The sequence below is a fragment of the Mobula hypostoma genome, chromosome 8, assembly GCF_963921235.1.
Source record: "Mobula hypostoma chromosome 8, sMobHyp1.1, whole genome shotgun sequence".
Classification (NCBI taxonomy): domain Eukaryota; kingdom Metazoa; phylum Chordata; class Chondrichthyes; order Myliobatiformes; family Myliobatidae; genus Mobula; species Mobula hypostoma.
This window is the reverse complement of record NC_086104.1, coordinates 160,283,500-160,297,403: the sequence shown is the minus strand read 5'-3', so window position 1 is coordinate 160,297,403 and position 13,904 is coordinate 160,283,500. Positions and strand designations below refer to the sequence as shown.

The 13,904-nt window shown below is 46.5% G+C and overlaps 1 protein-coding gene across 1 annotated transcript in view; it reads right to left on the bottom strand.

The window, feature by feature from the left end:
• The window catches only part of gfra2b (GDNF family receptor alpha 2b), a 401,770-nt gene that overhangs the window by 167,006 nt on the left and 220,860 nt on the right, over positions 1-13,904 (bottom strand). Inside the window, exon 4 of the mRNA XM_063057239.1 lies at positions 6,503-6,848. Coding sequence (XP_062913309.1) covers positions 6,503-6,848 — 346 coding nt within the window. The remainder of the gene's footprint in view (positions 1-6,502; positions 6,849-13,904) is intronic.

The following is a 13,904-nucleotide window of genomic DNA, read 5'->3' as shown; positions in this document are numbered from 1 at the left end:
AGTAGGATAGTCTGGATGACTTGATAAGTCTGGCTATTTGGGTTGACGACCAGGTGACTGAGTGGCACAGGGAAAGAATATTTTAAACTTCCTCTGCGCCGCCTGATCATCGTCTTTCCTCGCCGTTTCCCCCTCCCTCACCACCCAGCACCCAGCCCACGGGGGAGCCTGTGCAAGTGGGGTGCATGCTCCTGTCTCGGGAGGAATGAGAGCAGCCCCAGAGAACAGGTTCCTGCATCTACTGTAGTGATCCAGGACACCTCCAAGCGTCCAGTGAAAGAGAATACCAGTCAGCAGGGAGGGGAATCCTGATCATCGTCTTTCCTCGCCGTCTCCCCCTCCCTCACCACCCAGCACCCAGCCCACGGGGGAGCCTGTGCAAGTGGGGTGCATGCTCCTGTCTCGGGAGGAACGAGAGCAGCGCCAGAGAACAGGTTCCTGCCTCTATTGTAGTGATCCAGGACACCTCCAAGCGTCCAGTGAAAGAGAATACCAGTCAGCGGGGGGGGGGGAATCCCGACGGGCCGGTTCTCTCTTCAGTCAGCTTCCACTAATTCTGTAATGCTCACAGCTTCCTTGTTGTGGAGATCTCAGACCCATGAACTCAAGGCATTTATCGACTCTGGTGCAGCCGGGAATCTTCTGGACATCTCTCTCGCTCAAAGATGGGGAGATATAACTCAGGGATTAAGAGAAAAGATCAACGTCAAGGCGCTGGATGGTTGACCTCTGGGAACCGGCCAGATCCACCTTTCCACCCAACCCCTCCAACTGGTGCTCGAAGGCAACCATCATGAAGAAATATCTTTCCGTCTGGTTAATTCACCTGAACTACCACTGGTACTTGGTTTCCCCTGGTTATCCCGACATAACCCATTGATCGATTGGTCTCTGAAGGTACTCCAAGAGTGGGTACTAGCATGCCTGTCTACCTGTCTGGGTCCAGCTCAAGCTCCATTCTATGAATCCCCTCCTGTGTCAGCTATGGATGTGGACCTGTCTGGGATTCCGCTGGAATATGCAGATCTCCTTGAGGTTTTCAGTAAAAGAAAGGCCACCACCCTGCCCCCACACCAGCGATACGACTGTGCCATGCATCTCCTACCTGGCACGAGTCCTCCCCAGGACCAGCTCTTTTCCCTCTCTCGGCCTGAAACGGTAGCCATCATGGAGGCATTGAGCATGGGGTTTATCCATCCGTCAACCTTGCCGGCAGGTGCGGGCTTCTATTTTGTCAGCAAGAAAGATGGCAAGCTCCAACCCTGCATTGATTATCAACCCCTGAACAACAACTTACCTTCTTCCCTTAAACAACAGGAATTCTGCAGATGCTGGAAATTCAAGCAACACACATCAAAGTTGCTGGTGAACGCAGCAGGCCAAGCAGCATCTATAGGAAGAGGCGCAGTCGGCCTGAAACGTCGACTGCGCCTCTTCCTATAGATGCTGCTTGGCCTGCTGCGTTCACCAGCAACTTTGATGTGTGTTACCTTCTTCCCTTGCTGGTGTCTGCATTTGAACATCTCCAGGGAGCAACCATATTTTTCAAAATTGATCTGCGCAATGCTTACAATCTGATTCGCATAAGGGAAGGGGATGAGTGGAAAACTACTTTCAACACCTCTAATGGCCACTATGAATACCTGGTGATGCCTTTTGGACTGGCCAACACCCCCACTGTATTCCAGGCCTTGGTTAACGATGTGTTCGGGGACATGTTGAACTAGTTTGTGTCTGTGTATTTAGATGACATCCTTATCTATTCCCACTCTCATCAAGAGCATGTCCAGCATGTCCGGAGGGTACTCAGACGGCATCTTGAAAATAACCTGTACGCCAAGCCTGAAAAATGTGAATTCCATAAAGACCAGGTGTCGTTTTTGGGCTATGTACTTACCCCATCCAGTGTTCAAATGGACCCTAGTAAAATTCAGGCAGTTGCAGAGTGGCCCAAACCTTCAAGTCAAACAGGTACGGTGCTTCATGGGGTTTGCGAACTTTTATCGCCACTTCATCCGAAATGTACTAACCAAGAAGACCTCGGCAGGATTCCATTGGACGGATGATGCTGACCAAGCATTTTCAGAGCTAAAGTGACATTTCACTGCTGCCCCGCTGCTGCAACACCCAGACCCATATCAGCCATTCATTGTCGAGGTGGATTCATCCGATGTCGGCATTGGAGCTGTTCTCTCTCAGCACTCATCTGCGGATAGCCGGCTGCACCCTTGTGCCTTTCTTTCCCGTTGCTTGACTCCGGCCCAGAGGAATTATGATTTTGGGAACCAGGAGCTTCTGGCTGTCAAGGAGGCCCTGGAGGAATGGCGACACTAGCTGGAGGGGGCAGAGCATCCATTCTTGGTCTGGACAGATCACAAGAACCTCTCCTAAATTCAGGATGCTAAGAGACTCAACTCTCATCAAGCCCGGTAGACTCTCTTCTTCACACAGTTCAATTTCATCCTCACTTATCGTCCCGGCAGCAAGAATACAAAAGGCCGACACTCTCTCCTGGCAGTTTGACGGATTTGAGGACAATGACGATTCAGAGCCCATTCTTCCTCGCTCATGTATCACTGCTCCAGTGATCTGGGGAATAGAGGCAGAGGTGAGGCCCGCCCAACAATCAGATCCAGGCCTGGATGGGGGACCTCCCAACCAGCTGTTTGTCCTGACTGCGATGCCTTCCAAAGCGTTGGAATGGGGTCACACCTCCCTTCTGGCTGGACACCTGGGAATTCAACGGACTCAGGAGTTTATAAAGAGACAATTTTGGTAGCCATCTATGTCCCCGGATGTCCACGACTTTGTATCTGCCTGTCCCACCTGTGCTCGGAACAAGACATCATGTCAGCGTCCTGCGGGTCTGTTATGTCAACTGCCTGTGCCCGACCTCTCAGTAGACTTCATCACTGGTCTGCCCCTGTCCAATGGAAACACCACCATCTTGGTCGTTGTGGATCGATTTTCTAAGGCTGCCCACTTCATTGCCCTCCCAACCTCCCATCGGCTCGTGAGACTGCCATACTCATGGTTCAACATGTGTTCAGGTTCCATGGCTTTCCTCAAGACATAGTGTCTGATCGTGGACCACAGTTCACTTTCTGCTTTTGGAAGGTTTTCTGCTCTCTTGTAGGAGCCACGGCCAGCCTCTCATCTGGGTTCATCACCAATCTAATGGCCAGACTGAGAGGGAACCAGGATTTGGAGACAACCCTGCGCGTCTTGCCTCTTCCAACCCCACAGCGATGCCCACAATAACCTCCAATCGTCCTCCACCGGTATGTTTCTCTTTGAATGCTAGAAGGGATTCCAGCCCCTGCTCTTCCCTGATCAGGAGATTGACATAGCAGTTCCTGCTGAACAGCTGATCCAGGGCTACAAGCGCACCTGGATACGAGCCAGGGCTTGTCTGCTGCGCATCCAGAAACAAAATTCCCGGCAGGCTAAATGGCTCTGCTGACAGGTAAGGTCATTCAAGCCAGGAGAGGAGGTCTGGTTAGCATCAAGGGATCTTCCCCTGTAAATGGAGAGCCAGAAAGTGGCACCGCACTACGTGGGACCATTTACAATGGAAAAGGCTGTCAACAAGGTGGTATTGATTGCATCTACCAGCATCACTGAAGATCCACCCAACATTCCATGTTTCCCAGCTCAAGCTGGTTACTACCACTCCCTGGCCCCAGTCACCCCACCTCCCCGCCTGGTAGATGGTTCCCTTGTCTATACGGTGCGGCACCTCCTGGCATCTCGCCGGGTATGTGGTAAGGTCCAGTACCTTGTGGACTGGGAAGGGTATGGCCCAGACGAACGTACTTGTACAGGGATTATATTGACTGGCTGCATAAGAACATAAGAAGTAGGAGAAGGAATCGGCCATCTGGCCTGTTGAACCTGCTCCACCATTCAATAAGATCACGGCTGATCTGGCCATGGACTCATCTCCACCTACCTGCCTTTTCCCCGTAACCCTCAATTCCCCTACTATGCAAAAATCTATCCAACCTTGTCTTAACTATACTTACACTTGCAGCCTTCACTGCTTCATTGGGCAGAGAATTCCACAGATTCACCACTCTGGGAAAAACAGTTCTTCCTCATCTCCGTCCTAAATCTATTCCCCTGACCCTTGAGGTTTTGTCTCACAGCCTGGTATGGAAACATCAATGCCGTTGAACAGAAAATCCTACAAAAAGTAGTGGATATGACCCGGTCCACCACAGATAAAGCCCTCCCCTTCATTGAGAACATCTACATGAAATGTCGCAGGAAAGCATCATCCATCATCAGGAACGCCCACCACCGAGACCATGCTCTCTTCTCACTGCTGCCATCAGGAAGAAGGTACAGGGGCCTCAGAACCCACACTGCCAGGTTCAGGAACAGTTATTACCCTTCAACCAGTGGGGACAACTTCACTTGCCCCATCACTGAACTGGTCCCACAACCCATGGATTCACTTTCAAGGACTCTTCATCTCATGTTTTTGATATTTATTGTTTATTTATTTATTTTTGTATTTGCAGTTTGTTGCCTTTTACACACTGGTGGAACACCCACGTTGGTGTGGTCCTTCATTTATTCTATTATGGTTATTATTCTATAATGGATTTATTGAGTATGCCGGCAAGAAAATGAATCTCTGGGTTGTATATGGTGACACATGTGTACTTTGATAATAAATTTACTTTGAACTTTGAAATACTGAGCAACTCTGGGGAAGGGCAGAGAGCTGATGTCTGAGCTGAGTCAGATGTACCGGTGAAAGGTCATGGGGCAGAACTTGATTCTCTCTGCATGGCTCCTACCCGATGCCCCACAATCCCAACATTCTGTTTCACCATCTGTAGCTCTGCACCCTCAGGAAAGCTGAGGCAATGCACTGTCCCTCTTCCAGTCAAGATGCTGAGAAGCTGCCATTTCTGAAGGTCCTTGCTCAGACCTAGTTCTCTTTTAGGTTTGTAGGGATGGTGTTGGGGGCAGCGTAGAGAGTTAGGCGAGGGGACAGAGGTGAGGGAGAGTTAGAGATCAGTAAAGGAAGAGTCAGGGGCAGGAGACAGATTCCAGATCAAAGTATACCATGGTAGGAGGCCAGAATTCCTCATGGACAGATTTCAGGACAGCAGGTGCTAAGACAAAGACCAGCGATCCCTGTGACCAATGACCAAGTTTGGCACACCTAATGGACGAGGACAGGATGCCCCCTATAGGTCGGCGAATCCTGGGATCAGAGATCCGTGCCAGTCGGGGTTCAAGTCAATGAGTCTGGAATCAGGAGGCCTAATGTCTAGAAGCCTGCGTGTCCAATCCAGGGACTAGAGATGGCCTGGCCTGGAGTTGGAAGCCTATCGCTGCGAGTGGGAAAGGGTCTTGCTTTTTTGTTTTTGCTTATGTTTCCTTTTAAATCTTTTTATTAATTATTATTGAAAATCAACAGCAGAAAAAATACATCAAAATAATCAAGACAACATATCCATCTGTAGAATAAGAGTTAAACTATCAACCACGCTGAACAGTACATCAATAATAATCAAAAAACAAAGTATTAAAGCTTTTTCTTATATGGAAAAAGGAAAGAAAGAAAAAAAGAACCCCTACTAACTAAAACAGAAAAAAACCTAATAACTAAAATCAAGGGGGAAAAAAACACCCATTTGGAGCACAAACCTGGAGCTATGCGCCATACAAGCTTCCATTAAAAAAAGACATCAAACCGCCAACCAAATCCATATACCCAAGCATCAGAAAAGGACCATCTTTATTAACTCAAGTCAAATGATAATAATGGGCAAAAGACCCCCACCTTTTCTGAAAGTCAAATCTAGGATCAAAAGTTCGACTTCTAATTTTTTCCGAACTAAGACATAACATCACCTGAGAACCCTTTATTAAACACTGCACATGCTATGTTGACTCTGGAATGTGTGTCAGTACTTGTGGGCCAGCCCCCAGCACATCCTTGTATTGTGTTGATTGTTAACAAACGACACATTTCACTGTATGTTTTGATGCACACTTGATAAAGAGGTGGATCTGAATCTGCACCTGCCAGGTGCCAGATCGGTGCCCCATGACGTTGGCCTTACCTGCACACATGGATAGTCTTACCGGATTAATGTCCCATGACGTTGGCCTTACCTGTACACATGGATAGTCTTACCGGATCAGTGCCCCATGACGTTGGCCTTACCTGCACACATGGATAGTCTTACCGGATCAGTGTCCCATGACGTTGGCCTTACCTGTACACATGGATAGTCTTACCGGATCACTGCCCCATGACGTTGGCCTTACCTGTACACATGGATAGTCTTACCGGATCAGTGTCCCATGACGTTGGCTTTACCTGCACACATGGATAGTCTTACCGGATCACTGCCCCATGACGTTGGCCTTACCTGTACACATGGATAGTCTTACCAGATCAGTGCCCCATGACGTTGGCCTTACCTGCACACATGGATAGTCTTACCAGATCAGTGCCCCATGACGTTGGCCTTACCTGCACACATGGTCTGTTTTGCAGGTCTGATGGAGTGCCAGGCAGTTGGGCTTTTCTTTGCTCTCATACGAGCAGGTGGGCACGATGGTCTGCCGGCGCCTCTCGGCGCACGCTGGGTCATTGCAAGGGCAGAAGAGAAGCCGGTAGCTGTATTCTGCAGGCACCCGATCGAAGAACTGCCGCAGGGCCTTGTGGCACCTGCGACGGCTGCAGAGATCTGTGGGCGAGCTGCGCTTGACACAGGTGGAGATGTAGATGGAGCGGTACCTCTTGCAGGTGTCATTCAGGTTGCAGCCCTTGGCTGCGTCCAAGCAGGGGTTCCCCCGTGGCCCGGTGGGTTCCATTCCTGCACAAGAGGGAAAGGGGGCAAAAAGGTCAGAATTTGGCAACTGGGAACAGAATCCAGGAAGCTTTGTGAAATCTGAGCCCAGCTTTGGACACAGTACTGCTAGGAATTACAAACACTTGTACGTGGAAACCAGACAGAGAGAAGCAAGGGCTTGGTTGTCATTAAGTGCGGTTCTAGGTGGAAGACCAGGCTGTCACAGACTAGATGGGCTGAAGGCCACTTTGTCCTTCAGACTGAGGCCATTTAGCACCGCCCCCCCCCTTCTCTCTAATGTTTACAGGAGAACCATCAAGAGTTTCCTGACCAGTTGCATCACCGCCTGATATAGGAACTGTAAGGCATCTGACAGCTAGTCCCTGCAAAGGATTGTGAGGACTACTGGGCAGATCATCAGGGTCTATCTTCCATCCATCAGAGACAGTTATCAGGAGCACTGTTTACGCAGGGTTCTTAGCATTAATAACCCCTCCATCTGTCCAACAGCCTCTTTGACCCCTACCATCAGGCAGAAGGTACCATAGCATTAGGATAACAACTGTTGAGACGGGAAACAGTTTCTTCCGCCAGACTGTAAGACCACTGAACTGCCTGCCACCATTCAGGTCTCATAATGTATGAAGAGCACATAATGTTATACTGTTTACATTTTAACTTGTATCATAAATACACATTATATGTTAATTTCCTTCTGATAATCTTACTTTGTGTGTGTGTGTGTGTGCGTGTGTGTGTGTGTGTGTGTGTGTGTGTGTGTGTGTGTGTGTGTGATAGGTACTGCACTGTGCACACCCTAGTTGGGAGGAACTTTGTTTCATTTAGTAGTGTGCATCAGTACAGTAGAATGACAATAAACTTGAACTGTTTCTGTGCTTAGTGCTCTATGACTCTATGATGGTACAGTACATGTTGGCACTTACCTGTTTGAATCTTTATCTGCCACTGCACTGAGCTGCAGACAGTTGGCCACTCTGCTCTCTGGCAAAGCTTCTGCTCCTTATCAGCTTCCACTTTCACCCTCCCCACAAGCAGCCCCTGCTACTCTCCCTCCACCCGAGCTTTGTCCAGATGCCCCTTTCATTGATCATTGCTGCTGAAGCACTCCTTGTGAAAGCAGGTTCTACGTTCTCACTATTTTTTAAGTTTTTCCTGATTTCTTGCTCTTCACCTGATATCAATGGTTATTAGTTTGGGTGACAGCAAACTCTCTTTCCACACACAAGATGCTGAAGGAACTCAGCAGGTCGAGCAGCCTGTACAGGAAGGAATAAATTGCCGACATTTCAGGTCAATAGACAATAGACAATAAGTGCAGGAGTAGGCCATTCAGCCCTTCGAGCCAGCACCGCCATTCACTGTGATCATGGCTGATCATCCACTATCAGTATCCAGTTCCTGCCTTATCCCCATAACCTTTGATTCCACTATCTTTAAGAGCTCTATCCATCTCTTTTTTGAAAGCATCCAGAGACTTGGCTTCCACAGCCTTCTGGGGCAGAGCATTCCATATATCCACCACTCTCTGGGTGAAAAAGTTTTTCCTCAACTCTGTATGAGTCCTGATGAAGGGTCTTGGCACAAATCGTCGACTGTTTATTCCCCTTCATAGATGCTGTCTGATCTGCTGAGTTCCAGCATTTTGTGTGTGTTGCTCTGGATTTCCAAGATCTGCAGAATCTCTTGTGTTTATTCTCCCCTTCCATTCTGTCAGAAGCTTTTCAAATATTAACTCTAATGAGAACGTTGACACAGCTTGGTCATCTTATGTCATAAGTATAAATGAAGATGGATATAATTTTTGTAAAATGGTTGCTCAGACAGATTTTCAGGGTGCTGAGCTCTTTATCCTCCAAGAGGGCCACAACCTTGTTGTGGCTGGGAGCCTTGCATGCCTCAATGACCTGCAGAGCTATGTTGGTTGCAATCAAGGCTTTATTTTTTGGCTCTTGGTAGGGTCACGCATGCCAAACAAGTCAAAGTGTAAAGGCCGGACTAAGTGGTCCGCGGTCCTCCAGGTTCAGGGGTTCAGCTAAAGGCCATCAACCCTGACTAGTCAAACAAAATTGTAAAGGAAACAGCAATGAAGAATTCTTCTACATCTGAGTGTGACAGTATTCCTGAGTCTCCACCCAGGACTTGCATGACTGACAGTGGTGAAAGCCAAAAGGAAGCTACTGAGATGATGAGGAAAGCCCTGAACACTGCCGGAGATGGAGGGCCTTCTTTGCTGCCCGAAATGCCAGTGCTGTAATGGGCAATAAAGTAAAGCTCCTTACGTCAACAAAAGTGTTGCACCTAGGGTATCCAACACTGAATATAACAATACATATATGCACAATGCAGATCATGTTCTCGAAACTAACTGCTTAGTCACCGATCCCAAATGTACTTCATTTCCAAAGGACTCATTTCATTTCCAATATAAAAGCTAATATATAATGCTGAGGTGTTAGAAGGCATTGCTCAGACCTCACTTGGAGTATTGGCAGCAGTTTTGGGCCCAATGCCTAAGAAAGAATGTGCTGGCATTGGAAATGGACGAGGGGAGAGTTACGAGAATGATCACGGGAATGAATGTATTAACGTCCGGGGAATATTTGATGGATCTGGGCCTGAACTCAGAGTTTAAAAGAATGAAGGGGAATCTCATTGAAGCCAATATTGAAAAGCCTTGATAGAGTGGATGTGGAGGGCTCCTACAGGAGGGGAGTTTAGGACCAGAGGACACAGCTTCAGTATAGGACAGAGATGAGGAGGAAGTTCTTTAACCAGAGGGTGGGGAATCTGGGGAATTCATTAACACAGATGTTTGTGGAGGCCAAACCACTGAGTATATTTAAAGGGTAGGTTGATGGGTTCTTATTTAGTCAGGGCATCAAAGGTTATGGGGAGAAGGCAGGAGAATGGGGTTGAGAGGAAAAATAATATAGAATGCTGGAGCCAGGTTGATGAGCTGAAAAGTCTAATTCTGCTCCTATGTCTTGTTGTCTTGTGGTCTTGGGTGTACTTGCCTTAGGTACACATGTTGGCACATCTGGAGACTGTACCAGAGGAGAGTGCAGTACTTGTCTGACACTTGGTCCAAGGCTCTCCTTGCATACAGTCACAAAGTTACACAGCAAGCAAACAGGCCTTTCTGCCCAACTGGTCTATGCTGACCAAGATGCCCCATCTAAGCCATCCAAGCATATTACCAGCCTTGAGCAGCTGTCAAATCTAATCCCATTTCAAAAGGGACAGTTCTATAGACACCAGAAATCTGAAGTAAAATTACAGAACTCCAGAAGTCTCGAGGGGTTAAACAGTGGCTGCAGAGGGAAAGTTAACATTTCTGGTTGATAACTTTAAATTACTTCAGCCACTCACTTGTTCCACCAGCCCTTCAAGCTGGCAAATCAATATAATTCTGTCCTTGTTTAATACACCCCCTTCACAGACCGGCCTCAATCTGTGACACCTAATGTAGACTTGGAAGAAATACTCATCTGTAGAATAATTCCAAACAAATTTCTTTTCATTTCCAAATAATTTCTGTAATGCACTAATGGCTACAAAATGCACAAAAATCACTGTCCAGATCAGCATTGAACCTGAGGGTAAAATGCGAAAATAAAATTTATAAGGGTAGGGAGAAGGGAGTAGACTGGGGAGAAGCCTGCACTCTTCAACTGATCATTAAACAACAAACAACATACTCTGTATGTTTAACGCAGTAAAACACCCCCCTGGTGCCCCATGAAATGTTATCCAATAAATATCGGTGTCATTCCATGAGCCTGAATCCCTGAGAGCTGAGGCATTGCTGTCAGCAGACAGCTAATAACTTCAGGGTTAATCGAGAAGCCAAAAGAAGATAGCAGGGCTGAAGGAAGCTGCAGCCTGAAGTGCCCGCACAGTCAAGCATTATTTAACTTGTGAATGAAAGATCAAAGTGCTTCACCTTCACAATTCTTTTGCACAATTCTGAAACTCTACCAACTGTTGTAGTTAATTTGCACAAATTACAGTCATAGAGTCATAGAGCACTACAGTACAAAGGCCCTTTGGCCCATCTAGTCCTTGCTGAACTGTTATTCTGCCTAGTACCTGGACCATACATCTCAAACTCCTCCCATCCAAACTTCTCTTAAATGTTGAAATCAAACCCATATCCACCACTTCCACTGGCAGCTCGTTCCACACTCTCACCACCCTCTGAGTGAAGAAGCTCCCCCTCAGATTCCCCTTAAACATTTCACCTTTCACCCTTAGCCCATGACATCTAGTTCTATGAATGATGTTAACTGGAATCTTTTGACATGATCAGTGAGTCTTAGAAACCATAGAAAGGATGCAGAGGAGATTTACAAGGATGTTACTTGGATTGGGGAGCATGACTTATGAGAATAGGTTGAGTGAACTCAGCCTTTTCTCCTTGGAGTGACGGAGGATGAGAGGTGACCTGATAGAGGTGTATAAGATGATGAGAGGCATTGATTGTGTGAATAGTCAGAGGCTTTTTCCTCCGGTTGAAATGGTTGCCACAAGAGGACACAGGTTTAAGGTGCTGGGGAGTAGGTACAGAGGAGATGTCAGGAGTAAGTTTTTTACTCGGAGAGTGGTGAGTGCATGGAATGGGCTGCCGGCAACGGTGGTGGAGGCGGATACAATAGGGTCTTTTAAGAGATTTTTGGATAGGTACACGGAGCCTAGAAAAATAGAGGGCTATGGGTAAGCCTAGTAACTTCTAAGGTAGGGACATGTTCGGCACAACTTTGTAGGCTGAAGGGCCTGTACTGTGCTGTAGGTTTTCTATGTTTCTATGTTTTTCTTTGATCACAGAGAATTACAGCTCCATACCATTATTTCTGCTGCATTCCAGATCCCCTCTCCACATCCCAGTTAGAGGTGGTTGTGGCCAGATCAGTGCATGGAGGTTAATGCTCTCCTTGCTTCAGGACCTTTCCTTTGCCCACAGATGTTGCTTGGCCCACTGAGTTCCTCCAGTACATTGTATTTACTCTAATTCCAGCATCTGCCATCTCCCAGGTTTCCTCAGGAATATTACATGTAGCGATCTAAATGTCTCTTAATGTACACGTCTTTACCACCATCCCAGGCAGTGTATTTCAGGCAGCCACCACTCTGTTTAAAAAAACCTGTCCCTCACGCCTCCTTTGAATTTACTTCCTCTCACCTTAAATGCACACCTTCTGGTGCTAGACATTTCAACCCTGGAAAAAGACACTGTCTGTCTACTCTATCTCATAATCTTACAAACCTCTATCAGATCTCCCCTCAGTGTTTGCCGCTCCAGAGAAAACAACCCAAGTTAGTCCAACCTCTCGTTATAGCACATGCTCTTTCAATCCTGGCAAACCTCTTCTGCACTCTCTCCAAACCCCCAACATCCTTCCTATAATGGACGACCAGAACTGTATGCAGTACTCCAACTAGAATTTTATAAAGCACACCATAACTTCCTGACTTTGAACTCAAGGCCTTGACGAATAAAGACAAGCATATGTGTGCGTTCCTTAGCAAACTGTGCAGCCACTTTCAGGGAGCTGTGGTCTTGGACCCCAAGATCCGCCTGCTCATCAACACTGTTAAGGGTCTAACTAGAATTTACTGTATATTTGACCTACCAAGGTGCAGCACTTCATATTTGGCTGTGTTAAACTCCATCTGCCATATCCACAACTAAGCTATATCTCACTGTATTCTTTACCAGTCTTCTACGCTATCCACAACGCCACCAATCTTTGTATCATCTACAAACTTACCAACACACCCATCTATACTATCATCCAGGTCATTTATATACATCACAGATAGCAGTGTTGCCAGCTCAGATCCCTGAGGAACATCACTAGTCACAGACCTCCTGCCAGAATAAGTCCCTTTGACCCCCACCCTCTGTCTTATCCCTCATCCCTAATGATACATGCTGACCCAAACACTTCTCTCTGTAATACTTAATATCTGTTGTCTACATATTGAGAAGGGAACGACTTATTCTCTGCCTGTCTCTTGCCTGTCAACCGGCCTTTGTCCATGCTAGTATAATTCCTGCAATTTTGTGTATTTTACCACACTAAACTTTTTATCAGACCCCTTTTGAAAATACCAGCACACCACACCCACTGGTTTTCCCTGATCTGTTCTGTCAGTTTCCTCAAAAAATCCAAAGCTTTTCCTATCTTAAATGACATTGCACATTGGTTCTTTGTCAATCTTTGTGTGTAGTTTTTCATTGATCCCATTGTATTTCTTTGTTCTACTGTGAATGCATGCAAGAAAATGAATCTCAGGGTAGTGTATGGTGACATATACATACTTTGATTATAAATTTAATTTGAACTTTGAAATCTAAGTTGACAATGTCCAAACCTACAACCTAGTCCATCACAGGCAAAATTCTCCCCACAATTGAACACTTCTACAGGGAGAGCTGACACAAGAAAGCACCATCCCATCATCAAGGACCCCCCACCATCGAGGCCATACACTTTCCTCACTGCTGCCATCAGAGCGTTAGATATCACACCACCATGCACAAACAGGTTTTAAACCTCCAACTATCAGAGTCCTGACTCAGCCTGGATAACTTCACTCATCTCAACACTGAACTGATTCCACAACCTATGGACTCACTTTCAAACACCCTACAGTTCATGTTTTAGCATTATTTATTTACTTATTTATTATTAATATTATTGTTATTATTATTATTTTGGTATTTGCACAGTTTGCCTTCTTTTGCATACTGCTTGTTTGTCAGTCTTTCTTTGTGGTTGTAATATAGTTTTACATTCATTAAGTGTATATGATTTCTTTGTTCTCCTGTGAATGCCTGATAGAAAATGAATCTCAAGGTAGCATATGGCAGAAAGTTGATAGGGATGAGGATGGTGAAGTTGGTATACAAGTCGATGCATTGTGCATTGAGACTGTGAGGAAGGACAGGCAGATGATACGGCAAAATTTCAGTCAGTGGGATGAGTTAAAGTTTAATATGGGGTCAAAATCAAAAAGGGTGATGAATGCACATCATAAGGGGGCGGTGGAAGTGGA